Below are 18,220 nucleotides of genomic sequence, written 5' to 3' on the forward strand. Positions count from 1 at the left end.
TTTTACAGGTTTCATAGAATTACCTAGATAGAGACATATAATTTGATAGAGATGTTTGTCTAAAAAAAAAAAAACGTCTCTATCGAATTTTCTAATTTTCAAATTTAATTTCTTTTTAGAAAGTATACTGCCTGAGAAGAGTCAGTCTTGACCTATAGAGTAGATAAGCTACTTCTTAGAACTTTTTTTGATCATGAAAACTACTATAAGAAAGATAAAGTGTTAACAAAGACAAACACCATGTTTCATTTACACTTATATAAATATGTTGTTTCTTTGAGATGGATGATATCTTGTCAATAAAAAAATGAAGTGAGATGAGTGTGAAGATGAGGAATGAAAGAGTGACAGGAAACCAAAATACAAGACTATATGTTTGGAAATTTTCACACTAGAAATTTCTTTTAATTGTTATTTCTCTAAATAAAACAGTATAGGTTTTAATCATTTCTGTTCACAAATAGTGGAGGCAGGGAGCATTGATTTGGGTAGGTTGGTGATAGAAAAGTAATCTTCAATTGTTTTCTATTCTACTAAAAAATTTATTTATAAAGTTACATCTACAATTTTTCACAACTGATTCTACTGAAGAGTTATTTAATTTTCATTTACAAATGGCTCAATGTTCAAGAAATTTTAGAGTTTAATATTTGAATTTTCAATGTTTTGAAAAACAAAACAAAACAAAAACAAAAACACACACACACAAGTACTTATATCCAGGGTGTTGCCTTGAAGTGGCGACAAACTCAGAGGGGTGATATTAGGCATCAAAAGGAACAAAAATTGACACAGAACACAGTATCGCTAACCATGTTTAGTTGGTGAAAATCCCAAAAATAGCACTGGCTGTATTGTAATCATGCTGTCAAGAAAATGGTTTTTGTACATATAAATTGTGCTTATCTTGTACTTATTCTCATACTTTATTTTGTTCACCACAGGCTGTGTTGTAATCATGCTGTCAAATAAATGCTTTTTCCTACTTATTATTGGCCTTTTTGTCCCACTCGATGTCACAATCTTCAGAAATGTTTTTACAATTTTCACTGACTAAACATGGTTTGCGATACCATTGTTCTATGGCAATTTTTGTTCCTCTTGATGCCTAATATCACCCCTCTGAGTTTGTTGCCACTTCAAGACATCACCCTGTATATATTTTCAATCAAATGAAACAAAATTATTCAAATTCTAACCTGTCTAATGCTGCTTCTTGTTGACAATGTGCAGCGTAAGCAACTGTTTGACCTTTCTGACACCGATCAGTCTGCATAGCAGATACATAGAACACAAAATCTGCATTCTCAATTCCAGGCCCTTCTGGACTGGCTGTTTTACAAAAATGGCCTGTGGCACCACATATTCTGCATGGCTATTTTTAAAATATTCATAGTACTGATATACAAAACATAAATAATAACAGTGTTACTAAAAAAATTAATAGAACAATTTTTGTAATCTCAATGTTATTTATTTATTCATCATAAATAAAACTTTATCACAAATGATTAAAAAATATCTGTGATAATGCATTTGTCAAATTCAAATTGACTATATTTATAACTCCTGGTAAAAAGTAACAATGCAAAGAGAGACTAAGGTAATGAAAAGAAATGTTTATTATCAACCACATGAAATTAATAGAATCAGATTGTTGGACATGCAGAGATGCTGCCGACATGCTATAGCATGCATAGCATGCCAAATACCCAGAATTTCAGAAAAAGATGCATAAAAATTTGGTTCACATGTCCCATGGGACCCATTCTTTCTATGCATTAACTTTTCCCCATTTTTCAAATTCAAATATCTTAGTGAATATTATATATCTCACTTAGAAATGTAGGTTTTTATGCTGGCATCAGGAGAAAGCAGGCAATAACTTTTTAATATGGTTTTTGGGTACAAGGTGTCCCTATAAAAAGTTAATTTTATTATTTATTATTATTATTACTATACAACTCCTTGCAACATGAATGATACACATATCTGAGTTCTCCACATTATTTGGATACTTCTTATAATTGGAAGTCTGCCTCTAGGATCAACGGTATGCAGTGTGTGCTGTTACCTATGCACGCTATATATAGATATATGAATTTGTGCCCAACTTAATTATATTTGTTTTAGATTTATTACATGTGTTAAATTCAATATGTTAAATTCTCCGTGTTAATGGGATTCTTTGCAAGATTTCTCTGGTAGAGTAGACAATGAAAGTAAAAGAACCTAGTCATAAGCTGGTAAAGTAACCTTTTTTCAATGAACCTTTGGATTGAACATGTTTTTAGAAATAAATAATTTATTTGATTCACAGGGATGCCAGTGAATGATGGTGGACCATCCTTAATTTTTTTTTTCAAGAGGGTTCCACTTTCACTCAAAAAGGACCCAGATTTTGCCAATAACCTGGGTCCCTGGAACAAGGTAAATTAGAGTACAGCAGCATCTCTGGACATGTGAAAACATTTCAAAATTATACAGATACAGCTTCAGTAAAAACAATTTAAAATAACGATGAGAAATAAAAGTATTAAGTTTTACAAAAGTATCAAATATTAAGTTTACTGGGGGAAAAAGCATCTGATATACAAATGAAACAAGCTGCAGAAATTTTTTTGTGGAGTGGTAACATGCATAAAGAAAACTGAATGCTCTAGATTGTTGATGAGCCATTCAAATAATTTATAAAACATAAATTAAAAACAACATTTATCAGAGCATCAAACCATGTTGAAAGATAGGAAAACACAAATGCAAGAGGCAGATTGATGTTTAAATCAATAAAATCAATCTTTGAAATAATGATTGTAGAGCAGTTCACAAAGTTTAATGTATCCAAGGCCTGAATCACTCAGAATGGTTTGTGTTATACATGAACAATATACTCAGGTTAGTTAACTAGGGCACCCACATAATCAAAATATGCAAATGAATGAAAAAATCCACTTTGTGATAAATGAACAATAAATGCACAAAACCATCTAGAACAATCTTATGTGATAGAAATATTGAAAATACCTTTGAAGAGCTAAGGTATTCATTTGAAATGGTTGGACCATATCCCTGTTGAACAAACCAAATGAATTCTAATGTTATCATGGTTTTTTAGCAGTTTTTCACATTTCTTTCACAAATTGAAAGAAGATTTTGATTTAACCCAAACAATTTAATTTCATTTGGTTCATAATAAATGTTTCTTTTCATCAACTAGGTCTCCTTGCCCCATCATTTATTAATGAATGAATCAGAAAGGATTCAGACATTTTTTACAAATACAAAGCCACAACAGGTGAAATGCTCAACAAGGTTGCTGAGAAAAAGATGTTCATAACAAATATGGATGCCATGTTTCTAAAATGTAGCAACCCAAATAAAAATGCAATCATAAAAACTAAAGACTATATATATATATATGATATCCATATTTGTTATGGGCAACTTTTTCTCAGCCACCTCGTTGAGCATTTGCCTGTTGTGGCCTTGTATTTACATAAAATATATTGCCCATAAAAAATATTTATGGTTATCTTATATCTAAGTATGGATAACTTCTTGATTTATCCCAACATGTTTATTGTATTTCTTTTTAAATGTTTCAATTGTGTTAGAATTTACTACCCCCGTAGGTAAGCTATTCCATTTATTAACAGCCCTATTAGAGAACAATTCCCTGCAACACCACAACCTAGAATTGTCCTTCACCGATCGATACTGGTGTCCCCTTGTCAAAGCAGTGAATTGACAGAGTATGAATAATTCATGGTCCATGCTGTTGAAAATTTTGAAGACTTTGATCTTCTCTCTCTCTCCTCCACACCCGCACATTCTTCCAATGTAAACATATTCAAAAAATGAAGTCCCTCGTCATAACTCAAGCTCCATGTGCCGACAAGGACAAGTGTAGCTCTTCTCTGCACCCCCTTCAACCAAGTCTATGTCCCTCTGTAGGCAGGGACAGGCTTAAGTATTTTGTGGCCGGTGCAAAAAAAAAAAAAATTGTGGCCCTCTGAACACAGGGGTTTTCCAATACCCCAGGGTGTCCATGTAAAACTACTGTAAATGACTGTGAAACTACTTCGTGGTCATAAAAAAATGTCATTTGGCAATAAATATGGACAAAAGTGTCCGCTTCACAGTGAAAAAATTGTGAGTGCGTCGTCAGGCGCTTGAAGGTTAGGCCCTACAGAGGGACATAGACTTAGTTGAAGGGGGTGCAAAGAAGAGCTACACTTGTCCTTGTTGGCACATGGAGCTTGAGTTATGACGAGGGATTTCACTTTTTATGAATGTGTTAATATGTTTACATTGGAAGAATGTGCGGGTGTGGAGGAGAGAGAGGGATATGATCAAAGTCTTCAAAATTTTCAACAGCATGGACCATGAATTATTCATACCCTGTCAATTGACTGCTTTGACAAGGGGACACCAGTATCGATCGGTGAAGGACAATTCTAGGTCGTGGTGCTGCAGGGAATTTTTCTCTAATACGGCTGTTAATAAATGGAATAGCTTACCTACAGGGTAGTAGGCTAGAAAACTGATCATCTACCCAGGCCCTCAACCTTAGAGATTCTCTATCTTGGACTGAATTTTAAGCCATTGCTTTTTTAAGAAGTTGAAGTCAAAATGTAATCAAAACATTTGTATCCCTTTTGCTGCCCAAAAATTTAGTGACCCAGTGTGGCTGCACCCTTTGCACCTGCCTAAATCTGGCCCTGTCTGTAGGTCTCCAAAATATCGCAGCATTTTCCAGTCCAGGATGAAGGGGTTGTATATATTTTTATATATCAATTTTTGTTTTACTCTGTTACATATAAAATTCATGGTTCCCAGCAAAATCTACTTTATTATTTCTCTGACCAAAACTCTGGAAAAAAGAAATATAATTCAAAATCTTAACCTTCCAAATTCAGAATTTTTGTTTTTTTGAGTTTGTTCTTTTCCCTCCACAGAACTTTTGATTTTTATCAAATATTTGCCAAATACAGTCAAATCTCATTTTAATGAAATCAAATACCATTATAGCAAAAATCTTGTTTTAGCAAAAACTTTTCTAATCCCCAGAAAAGTTTTCATAGGACCAATGAAAAAAATCTAGAATTCCTTTCCCAGGTAGTCACCTGACGTCAAATATGATGTGAAAATTTTGTCATTTTTTCCGAATGACGTCAGTCAAAAAAAAAAACCATGTCAAAGTCATTTTTATGACCACGAACAATAAAGGTCAGGAAATAACGTGATACTTGATGACCTTAATGGCTAATGAAGGTCGTGAAATGATGTGATATTAAATGGCATAAATGATTTTGCGTCATAAAAATCCTGAATTTCTTTTGAACTGATAAAAATTCTGTTCTGGATGAAAATATAAAAATTATCCAAAATGTTTGTTAATGAACCTTCAGAGGGTGTTTCAAAATTAACCTAGGCCTATTCATTACTGGTTGTCATAAGATAAATAAAGTACTTTTAATTGTAATTTTGTTTGAATGGAAATAACACTTTTCAATGAGATGTTCATATAAGTTTATCAACAAGTTATATAAATTATAATTCCATATATGTCATATTTTTTACAGAAGATAAGAGGATCTGTGAAATCTGTCAACAATTGAAAAAGATGCAATGGATTCTTTGATGTGTACATTGAACTAAAAAATGAATTTTAAAATCTTTTTCTTTCTGATAATTATAATTAATGCAAATAATTATATTTATTATTATTATATATTTTTGAAGAATAAAAAAATAAATAAAACAAAATGAAAAAATAACTGCCATCAGCTAAACTCAACAAGAGATTACTTAACGAAAATTGTAATACAACTAATCAGTACTTGTGAAGTCTTTATAAAATAACAACCAATTGTTACTGCTACTATAGCGTGATCAATAGAGGCATGGCGTGAGATACATAGGGACAATCCTCGACCAGTCTGGGTTCGAATCTGAGCTGCGCCACAGCTTTACACACTTTTTCCCCTTCCGTCTCTTTGAATGGCACCATCTATCTTCCGAAAGTCCAACTAGTTGCAAGTGATCATTTTATTTTTGACTTTTCCAAAATGGACATAATGACCATTTTATCATGTCATGTTTGAGACATTTTATGACTTCAAAAAAATGTTTTTATTGACGTCAAGCAACAACTTCAGTTATAACAAAATTTCATTATAACAAAGTAATTTCTCTAGTCTCTTGGAGTTCGTTATAATGAGATTTGACTGTATTTTAAAATTTTTTTACCACTTTTCATTACTTTGACTTCCCAGGTCACTAAAACCCCTAAATTACATTTACTAATAAACCTCTTAATATTTTCAAAGTAATATTACATCAGATGTTGAACAGAAATACAAAATACCATTCCTTCATTGTTATTGTTATAGACTCTGCTGGACTCTGCCACAAAGCTAGACTGGAAGAGATCTCGGCAACGGGATACGTCCAGTGGCAAAGTTCTGGCATTCATTCATGCTATTGTTATAGAAAGTGTGTATGCGAATTCAAAATTACAAAGTAACTGTCCAATTCTTTTTGTGTTTGAGTGGATAAAAAAATATCACAAAAAATATTTTTTGCTCTGCTCATCTTTCTCTAGAGAACTGTATAAAAACTTAAAATCACGGAGAAAGAACTTAAAAACATCATGTGTGTGTTAAACTACTGCAGTTGTGTTGCTCAAAGTGTGTATCACGGCTCCTAGGGCCATTGCCAACCTTTGTTAGGGGCATTGCAGCAAACTGGAAATATTGATTTGTGCGCATATTTATGCTTTAAAGTGGTTCTTTTTTATAGAAAAATACAGTGAAACCTTGCTACAACAATACCTAATGTATTGATAAATCCCTCTACAATGATATTTTTCAAGTCTTGTTTGGAAATGCCTATACTCTAACACTAGAACCGCGGACTGGGTCAAATTGACCCAAACTGTGAAGAAACAGTATTCCGTAGCAAAAGCAGGAATTTATTTTCGGTTTTTCTCGGTTTTTCCCTACTCTTACTCCACGGTGTTTAACTAAGAACTCAATAACGGAAAAATATATTTGTTTGTAAATATGAAATAGGCTTCAAAATTAGCTAAAAAATTATGTAATTCAGTAAATAAGATTTTGTACACAGTGCACCGTTCAATACAAAAAAAAACAAAACAATTCAGTAATTCCATAATATGACAAAGATGTAAAATGAGCGTGTCAAATTAAGTATGAGAAAGTCTATAATATGATTGTCAAAATAAATATCGATTTCTTACAGATAAATGGAATTTATGGTGAGCAGTTTAGAGCAAAAATATTTTTGTGATTTTTGTACATTTACCGCATGTTGAAGTTGTTGCACAAACTATGCCAATTTAATGCAAAAATTAACAGATTTGTTCCCACATTTTGATATTACCTAAAATCACTGTTTTTGTTTTGTTTTTTTATGGTTCACGAAGTTACACGATCAAGAGCGCATGAATGTGTCCTCTTGCGCAAGAGTGACATGTATGATGAACATATCTCTTCAATAAGATTTTAGAGGAACTGCGTCCAAAATATATTTTTGCAGCTCTGTACTATTCTATACAAAATCCTGGAATTTATTATAGTGAGAACCAGGATGTTGTAGAAAATGTGGACAGAGGCCACCTGCCCGTGATGCTACCTAACTTCACCGAATGTATTTCTGTTCATTTGATCGGTACATCTACGGCAAATTTTGTTGAATTTTAGTGTGAAATTGCTTCTGGGGAAGCTTTTCAGGGCTACTGCTGTCGATATCGATTGCCAGAAGTATGCTGACTGATAAAACATATTTTTCTTTTTTCCTTGATAAATTTTCATCATGACATCATTGTATTCCAGTAGTGATGTTTCATGTAATTGCAGTTTCACTATCTTTATTGCGTCAGGTAGTTCTCTTCGATTTCGTCTCACCATCCCTACTAAGCTCATATTTTTTTGGCTTTTAGCATTTCAGCCAGCTTCAGTATAGTGAAATAAGTTGCCAGTAGTGAGATTTCTGTCCTTGTTCTCAAATGGCTTGGTCAGTAGTCGCTTTGAAACAGAGATTCATTGAACGCTGATCCTTCCCTAGGTTTGGAAATCAATTCAAAATGTATTTGGTGTCCACCTCAACTGCAAGCCACAATTCTATTCCCTTTCTGTGACATCGTTTGCGTACAGAAATTTCAGCTATACGTTTCTTCTAGAGTTGCAGTTTAACTTTCCCAAAACCTTTCTTGAGCCCCGTCATAATACCAGGTATTCATCAAGTTTACAAAGAAAAAGAAATATTAAACTATATTTGCCGTTCCTTCATTGAAAAAGAAATCTCCTCGGATAATAAATAAATTGACCTTGAAAGACTTTTGTTCTTCACTATCTTCTTTAAAAATGCATTTTAGAAAGGGGTAACCACTTCTGAGAAAATTCTACACCTCGTTTTTCCCATAAAATAGTACGTTGGGTCAAAATGACCCAAACCACGGTTCTAGGTATAAGTACTTATAGCTTGGGAATACGGAATGCAAAGAGAATAAAATTTTCATGAATTAATACACATATGACATCATGAAAAGTCATGAAATTTTTTCACCATCTGTGCGTAAGTTTTCGAGATAAATGAAAACGAAGTTTGATTTGGGTCAAATTGACCCACTCCGCGGTTCTAGTGCTAATGTTAAATTGCTGCCTCTTGATATAATGACCATAGGTGGAGATAGACTTGGAAGTCTGGGGGCGCGATGATGATGTCAATTCATATATACATTAAATCAGTGGACTCCACCTTTGACGCTGGGGGGGGGGGATTGGCCCCCATATCTCCACACATGATAATGATTATCCTTTGACAATGATATTTTTTCTTGGTTCACAGAACATCATTATATTGAGGTTTCACTGCATATACTAAATTCTTCTGGGGAGCCGCAGCCATGAATTGGGCGAGGGAGCTGTGAATGACAAAAGTTTGAGAACCCTTGCACTACTGCATTAATATACGTATGTGATTTTTATATTGCTGCTGTGGTGGTCGAGTGGTCACAGTGATGGACTTGCATCACGAGGTCCCGGGTTCGAACCCCACTGTCGCCACAGTGGTGGTCGGCTGAAGTTGGTTTTCTGTGGTTCCCAACTTCGAGGCGCAAATGCAAGCTGATCTCCCGTTTAAAAAGTCTTGCCATAGAGAGCAACAGACCTACAAACAGTACAAATGCAATTCAATCATAACACATCACTCACTTCACTTCTGAAATATATATTCGCAGCACTGAAAAATCAAACACAACACTACATACACACTCAAGACTGTTAGGTATACACACACACAGTTACACTTCCGGCACAACTCACTAGGTAGTAAATTGCCCATAGATGGTGATAGACCTGAGTTGTGCTCAGTTTGAAAGAACGAAAAAAGATTTTTATATTATAGATAATGAAGTCCTAACAGAATTAAATATTACCAATTACTTCAATTACTTTTTACATTACATTATGAGCCATACTAATGTTTGCTGCTTATCTTACTTACTCCCTCACTTTATTCAGTCTAACTTGGTTAATTCAAAGTTTGGGGAAATTAAAAAAAATTAAAATTACCCAAAATTTGAATTAACCAAAGTCCACTCTATTTACCATGTAACATTTCATTCAACTCATGCATCATGCAAGAATTAATATATAGGCCTATATATATGATTACATAATTAATAAAAATTAACAACCTCTAAATGTTCCTCAGGAACAATAACTTCTCCGCAGGTAGTCACATTTTCACAGCGTTCCTTACAATGCTGCAAAAATTGATCATTTGGGAAAAAGGCTTGATTATTTGGGCATTTTCTGAAAAAAAAGACAAAGTTAAAAAAAGCTCTCATCGATACAGTGCTTAGAATTTGTCACTTTATGTGTCAAACTTATTAATATAACTCATAGTTTTTTAAAAAAATCATTTAAACGTTCCTCTTTCTATATATTTTATTTTTAGAATGATACTGCGTGAGGTTGAACAATACATCTAATCATGAAAGATAATAAATATTTTAGTGATGGTTAAGAAATTAATAACAAGGCTAGAAAGATTTGAGGCTATTGTTAAGCTGCCCATAGTAAAAAAAAAATTATTTACATAAAATTTGCACACATCTGTGGACGACATCTCACTCTTGGTAGAGTATACAAGATCTTTCTGGATACCACAACTCTTTATCCAGGAATACTTAGTGTAAACTGAGAAAGCTTGCATGCTTTAATTAGTAACAAATTTAAAATACGTGAATTTTTGGGACTGCCACAGACACTAGCAACTCTTTCTTATGAGTTAGCTCAAATTAAACAAAAATAAACTACTCAATTTGTGAAACTGAGTAATTTCATTTATATGCAGTAGGACTGCCATAGCAATGAGTATTAGGTTCTAGGTCCTTTCGCAGGTACCTGAAATCATGGATAGTAAAGCAGGCCTTTTATTTAACATGTTAACTGGGGGGGATTTTTCCCCACTAGCCTTTCTATTTGCCCCACCAGTGAAGATAAAAAATGACCACTGGTGGGGCAAAGCCCTTTTCTTTTTTTCCTGAAGCAGCTTCAGCTTCAAACGAATATGAAGGGAGTCAAAGAAAAAACCTGCACGAAAAAGATTCCGCCATTTGTGAGATCGATGTTTTATGACTAATCTCTTTTTTTTTTTTTCAAAAAGGAAAAGGAAAGTTCAACTGGAAAGATAAGTTTTCTAGGGACCGACTTTTCTGGAATAGGTCTTTCGCTCTCATAAAAAGTCAGACAAAGAACAGATGGGGGATGGTAGAGGCCAAGGATATGACCATTTACTGATTTTTTTTTTACGCTCATCAAAGTCAAACGATTTAGTTATATAACCCTGGAGTAGAAAGCAGATCTAAAGTTACCGGGTTGTCATCAGATGCCGGGGTTCAAACATTCTATAGTAGAGCAATATAGATAAACATCAGTGTAGTAGCACAAGACCAGTCAAATTCGGACATTGGGTGGTCTCCAGATCTGAAGAGAGGGGGGGAATGAAGAAAATAAAATAAATACAGTGGAGAGAGAGAGCACCCCGTTTATACGACTTTCGAGAGACCGAATCACGGCATAGTTTTTATTTAGCCGTGACTCGAAAATTCTCAGAAATTAATTTTTATTTAACTTTCGGATTATGCTTAAAAGTAATCTGAATATGAAGAAAACAAAGAAAGGTCAAGAGATTGCGATTTTTTGATAAATTTAATCCAATATGACTTTGCCTATTTAATCTTTCTTTCTCTCTCTCTTTAGGATTCTTACGATTATTTTACAAATGACAGGAAAAAGAATAAAATTAAAAACAAATTTGTAAGATTTTCGGCGAACAATACTGTTTATATATTTACAGAGTTATTTTTATTATATTTTTTTTGCAACTGTCTCCAAAAGTAACTCGACATATTCAATTTCTTCACAAGTTTCACTCTTTCATAGATCCAGATTTTTTTTGTCGAAATTTTCATTTCACGTTCAAGAGAAGGTGGGGGGGGGGGCTTTTCTTTTTTTTCAGAAATTAAGAACAGCTGATTCCACGTAGCCAGCTAGCATACAAGATACCACAACCAAAGGAAATTCTACTGGAAATTAAAAAAATGAACTGATATATTGCACATGTTTCTCACCAGTTGCAAATGCTTCAAAAATAACGCTGGGAAACGAAACACTAAAACAATGGAAAAAACTGGGAAGGAACATGTATGCGAAGAAGTATGGTCTGTACATTTAATATGATTGCCTTTCGAAAAATTTAAATTATTTTGTTTATGGCTCTCAGCGCGTTTCCAGAGTTCTCAAAAACTTACAATAAATAAACCATTTTAGAACCCACTTTGAAGGGGTCATCAGCTTGCTGAATTCTTACGTATCCGTTTGCAATCATACTAAAAATTATGGCTTTTTCCGGCGATAATATTCGCAAAAATATTAATTTCAGTGACGTCTTTAGCTGCTTACAAAAAATTGAAATTCTATTGACAGAAATGAAGTTTTTACGGAGTTTCTATCTCGGGGTTCAAGTCGAAATGAAAACGGCGTGTAATTGATGTTGTGCGTCTAATGAATTAAATATTTTAACATTAAAATGTATAGGAATGAACTGCGACCGAGAGCCAAACATGTATAATGAATGAGTAAAAGTCGCATGAATGAGAGTAGTATAAATGAGTGTTCCACTGTACTGTGGGTTTTATGAGTGTTTCTGTGTATACTGAACCCCACTATGAGAATATACAATACTTGAAGAGTGATTCTGTTACTATTGAATCTCAAATGTTTGTAAAAGTTGGAAGGATGGGGAAGGAGAGAATGGCATGGGTCTGTGTTTGGGGGATGTGTTGGTGACGGTATCCCTTTGTGATGAAGCTAGCCAATGGTCACTCTCAAGCGGGCCATAAAAAATACCAATCAAGACCTGGGGTATCATATGTCAACACCTTTTTAGGAGGATCTGTGTTACGTAAGATGAAATTTGAAATGATTATAACTGGGAATTTCATGTCGAGAATTTACTTGTTTTACATCTCGTGTTGTGTGCTTTCTGTATTGTTGTCTTGTTATCATTGAAAAAGAATAGAAATCAACATCTACATTTTAACATTGGAAAAAAGGTAAAATATTTTCTTGTTTTTATTTTCCATTCTAAAGTTTTAGTGTTTGATGTGTTTCTTTAGTGCCAGCTCAAGCTAGAACAATGTTGACAACTTAGTAATTTTCCAACTATATCCGGCCTTTTTCTTGGCCATTTGGATGTAAAAAACCCATCTAGTTGCTAGTTGTTTGTCTAGTCCTTTTCAAAAAATTTCCTGTGCACTAGTAGCCTATTATTAAATCACGTGAAAATACAGGAATGTTCCGGGAAATATATGAGACGTATGCAGACGCATCGGGCCCCGACTCCTAAAGCACCCCGAAAAACCCAAACTTAACACTTTTTTTCTAATTTAAGGGGGGGGGGCAATATTTTCTTTTGTACCTGGAGCCGACTTTAATCCATCACTGGACGTATGGTCATCCAAATAATGATTAAAATTAATTCTGGTTGCTTAAGCCCGGTTTCTAGTTGCTTTCAATGAAGATCATTTGATTATCATTTAATTGCACTATTTCAGCAATAATCCAGTGATTATTCTTGAATTTCAGAAATGAACATTTTTCACTGAAAATCGCATAACTCTAAAACTGTGCAACTAGTGGTAGTGTAAGTCTGGGTATTACTGTACGGTGAAACCTCATTGTAACGATTACCGATATAACAATACATCCCTCTACAACAATAATTTTTTCACCACAGAGCTTCATTATATGAAAATTTCACTGTATCAGGGTTGGTAAAAACTGTCAGGAAAAATAGATTCTTTTCCCCATGTATGCATCCAATTCATTGATATGCATTTATTTTCTATTTATTATGAAAATGACAGTTTGAACTCAAATTTTGGTTTAACAATCATTTTTAGGGTTGGTAAGTTTTTGCCATATCAGGAAAAACTACGTAGAGTAAAAAAGTCCTGATAAAAATATGTTTTTGCCATGAATAAAACAAATTGATACTTCCCACATTTATATATTCATGTCTAGGATCATTAAAAAAATCAATGCAAAAGAATTGTATATTGTTATAACGACCATGGTCATCCCGAACTGTGAACGGTGATTGTTGTCATGGTCTCCACATCCTAGATCAGGGCCCCTGGTAAAACTTTTCATGGGTCCTTCTACAATTTATTTATTGCATGAAGAAGCCAAAAAATGATGAGAATTGCCCGGCCCCAGGGCTAGGGTGTGGGGACTTTTCCTACAGGCCATTGTAATGGAATGATCGCTAAATTGTGGGTGTGGGTCATTATAACGAGCACCGACTGTGTCTTTATTTGTATATGCATTTTCCATCAGATTGCTTCGCAATACAACATTATAAAATTGATTGTTATAACGATTTCTATTTCTAATTTACATATAATCATTGGCGTATACAAGGGGAGAAGGTTGGGGTTCCCCCTTGAGCCAAGATCATAGTTTTATTTTGCTGGAAAAAAAGTAAACCCCCTCAGAAGGAAAAAATTCTGCTTAAGCATATGCATATAATACACATTGAATCAAAATTGTTTTTTCCATGAAACCAGTTTTTGCCAGTTTTGCCACTGTCCCGGCGAAAATACCTCTTTCATCCTTTTTTTAGTGCCTTTTGGACAATATTTTCCTCTCGTCCTTCTCGTATTTCCGGGGACTACCAACTCTCATCCAATAGTGAGAGAGCTAGGCACTTTGCACTAATTGAATTGAATTTAATAAAAACTAAATTAATAATGAACAAAAATTTTATAGATAAGATATATCAGATAAGATCGATCTCTAGAACCTTGGGCCAGGCATGGTACCAGAAGGTGGGTGACCATCCCTTCCCAAAGAACCGAATTGTATCGGAAAAATAGGTCTGTGCAAAACTGGGTGATTCAGTGAACTTACAAGCTAAACCGATCTTCCCGACACATCACCCTGAGACCACGCCTACCCTGGGTTAGAGTTCAGTAAGCTTCATTTTTTGGCATGTATGCATGACCGTCTCAACATCGGGCAAAGTGATGTTTTGGAGTCCGATACTTAATTGGAAATTACAGCTCACTTATATTTACATACTCACATTTAAAAATCATAGCACCCCCAGATCTCATTGTGTACAGATCTCACTACCAACGGATATGAAACCCCGGGTCATGCTCACATGGGCCCATAGGTTAAGATGGGACTGTGTTGCATTTTGAAAATAGTCACATTTCCCCTCCCCCATATTTTACTTGAAAAATTTAATTCTTCTGAGCTGTCTGTCTGTGGTCACTTTTACCACTCGTCATGGGCAGAGGCACCGACGTGAAGAAAAGATTGGGAGGTTGGGGGGGGGCTGAAAGTTGCTGGTCGTCCTGTATATACGAGACTCAATCGTGTAAGCAAAGGGGGGAGGGTACATTGCATTGTTTTTTTCCCTAAATTATTGTGGAGGGGGCAGCAGCAGCCCCCCAACATTATCTATTGTTGGTGGGCCCTCAAATGACCTCAGCTACTAGTTTTTCTGATCAAAATAAATATTTTGTCAAACATGTTTTTATTCTGGAAATTATCTTACAACCCTCCCACACCAGAGGATCGCAACCCATACTTTGAACCCCTGATATGCTGTATTCGTAGTTTCTAGGGGTTCTCTTGGTAAGTCCCACTGTTCTCTCCCCGAAAAGGCGCGATACCATCTATCCATACGCAGGTCTATACATTTATAACATTCCGGGGGAATATGTAAATGTTTAAACTTGCAATATATGAACAAAATTTATCAAACTTACCAAAATGGTTTGTGATTATGCATATTTACCAGATTTATCATATTTATCGTAACATATACATAGAACTGGGATGTGCATAAATAAAGAGCACAAATAAAGGTTGAGAGCGGGCCGCAACTAAATACTTTGTAAGATGAGGAAAACACGCATTTTGGCACTTCTCTCGTGTATTGTAAAAAAGAGTAGTTAAAGGGTGGATTTCGTGCCCTCTCAAGGCTAGCGATCGGGACGCTAGACTCGCCTGTTCCCCCTTAATTGTGACACAGATTGAGGGAGAATAAATTAAAATTGTATAATAATCACTCTTCTTTTTAACAATTACAACTGCCACGTTTGGCAAAATGTTATCAAAAAGGATTTTTCTCTGTATATCTCTCTCTAATAATATCCACAAAGAAACAAGTAAACAAAAAACTAAGATTGTTTAGACTTTAGAGTACCCGTTACCGTATTACCAAGAGCTTGAGAATTTTTTTTACTCCCATTTTTTTCGATTCTTTTTTTCATTCATTGAAAAAAAGTAGTTTCGCAACTATGCAACATGACCACAAGTCACTACTGGTACTGCGATTTGTCGTAACTTATTTAACACACCAATTCTAGGCGATTATGTATACACACATATAAGCCTCTCTTGATAATATAAATCTCACCATACACACAACATATTATTTCGGGCTTTTTGAAAAATAAAACACATAATTTAATTTCACAGGATTAAAAGTTGGTAGCTCTGACTCTAGAATAATGAAATCATCCGAACGATATCAAAAAAAGCGATCTGCAGATTTTCTAGACTGTGCTTCCAAATGCCAAAAAAATTTCATCTTTTTTCGAAAACAAATCTACGTCATCAGAACAAAATCTACAGAATCAATCAACCAACACTGTTGTTTCAATTGTATCAACCCCTGTTACTTCTAGTTCTCTCTTCAAACTGTATCGCAGGAGCTGCAAAAATCAGATGGAGATGAGTGATGCCGAGGAATGAAACTAGATCTGAAATGGCTACTAAGAAACAATACATGTTTGACCGAATTGAAAAAAATAAACACAAATTGGATATACCCTATACTTTAGAATATATATTTTTGCAAATGTTTATATATATACAATTCTTTTGCGCGTGTATTAATTTTCTACCTCACATATGTTTTTAAAACTGTTTTTAATCAATGCCAGAACTGGACAATTCTCTCTGATCAGGCCACGCACCCTCTTGTTTTTTGCCTGTTTAATGCATTTTTTGCATACCTTTGTATAGATTTTTGCGAATGGTTATATTCTGCATATACAATTTCACCTTGCTTCATTATGTACCTGCAATAATTTTTTACCTCGCATGTTTTTTTAATATTGTTTTGAATCAATGCCATCACAATCTGTCATTATTCCCATTGGGCATAATTTTTGATTGCAGCTTGCTCTGTAGACTTCTGATAGATTTGCTATGCTTTTTTTTAAGTTTTAAATCTCTGTCCTCCCTGTTTTGCACATGTTATGCAATGTTTGTTCCCTTTTCTTCTCCAGTATATCACATAATTAATATTCAAGTCAATGGGACTAATAAATCAACTGGCCACACTCCTTGTGGCATGGGGCTTATATAGCCGTGGTGACTGAACCTAGTTTTTGTTCTGTTCTACTTTCTACCGATTGTGAATGATGAAAATAGTTTTTTTGTTTCTTTGGATATCAGTATGAAATAAATGTAATAATTTCGATTAATTAATAATATTAATAGAGTATTAATTTAAAAAATTGAATCATTAGCAAAATTTACAGTTATAATTAATTAATGAGTTTAATAATTAATAATTTTATTAGTCAATATTTTATTAATTAATAATTTCTTAATTTTTTTATTAAAATTTACAATTTTCGCCTGCTATATCATTTGTACGAACACACTGGAACTTATTCCGCTTCGAGTGCCCTTTTTTCCTAGTGCCCCACCAGTCCAAATTTCTTATAAAATGGCCTGTAGTAAAGAACAGCTTTTATGATCCAAACTGCTGGATATACAGGGTGGGCAAAAAGTCAGTAGAAACTTTAAAAATTAAATAAAAACCAGAAAAATAATTGGAATAAAAAATGGTTTGCAAGGTTAGCATTGCTAGGTCACAGGAATATTTTTTAAAGCAGGAAAAAAAACCGCTCAAAACAGCCGATAGGTGGCGCTGACGTACACGTCAAAGAAAATATATACAAAAAATGAACTGAATGCCTCGAAACATGGGCGGAGATACGGGGGGGGGGCATGGCAGGGGGGCTCAGCATCAAAGGTGGAGTCGACTGATCTAATGTATAAATGTATATATGAATTGACATCATCATCATTGTGCCCCCCCCACAGACTTCCAAGTCTAACTCTGCCTATGCCTCGAAATAGTTTATTACAGCAGTACGTGTTCGACATAACCACTACCACAGGAGATAACACATTGCAGGCAAGTCACAAATCCAGCAACAGCAGAGTGCAGCAGGTCCACATACACGGTTTACAGCGGTGAACTGGTTGTGGATTAGGAGCACAAGTTCTTATAATTGTCTCATTTGCATGTTTTCACCGAAGTCGCTTGTACCAGCACCACCTATCAGCTGTTTTTTTAGTTCTTTTTTCCCTATCTTCTAAAAATTCCAGTGACCAACTGATGCCAACCCTGCAAACCATTTTTTTATTTCGGTTATTTTTCCGGTTTTTATTCATTTTTGAAGTTTCTACAGACTTTTTGCCCACCCTGTATATCACATTTTACTGCATATATTATTCATGGATTATATGTTAAAAAAACAACAGAATTTCTTAGCATTGATGATATACCACTCTGCATATTCTATCTA

The 18,220-nt window shown here is 34.5% G+C and overlaps 1 protein-coding gene across 1 annotated transcript in view; it reads right to left on the reverse strand.

Annotated features, from left to right (window-relative positions):
* The window catches only part of Invadolysin (leishmanolysin-like peptidase, invadolysin), a 294,325-nt gene that overhangs the window by 43,262 nt on the left and 232,843 nt on the right, over positions 1-18,220 (reverse strand). The window contains exons 5-6 of the mRNA XM_089246808.1: positions 9,725-9,842; positions 1,200-1,375 (exon numbers count right to left, since the gene is read on the reverse strand). Coding sequence (XP_089102934.1) covers positions 1,200-1,375; positions 9,725-9,842 — 294 coding nt within the window. The remainder of the gene's footprint in view (positions 1-1,199; positions 1,376-9,724; positions 9,843-18,220) is intronic.

Source organism: Pholcus phalangioides, unplaced genomic scaffold, assembly GCF_987345545.1.
Source record: "Pholcus phalangioides strain wild (caught in Gottingen) unplaced genomic scaffold, Ppha-v1.0 ptg000017l_1, whole genome shotgun sequence".
NCBI lineage: Eukaryota > Metazoa > Arthropoda > Arachnida > Araneae > Pholcidae > Pholcus > Pholcus phalangioides.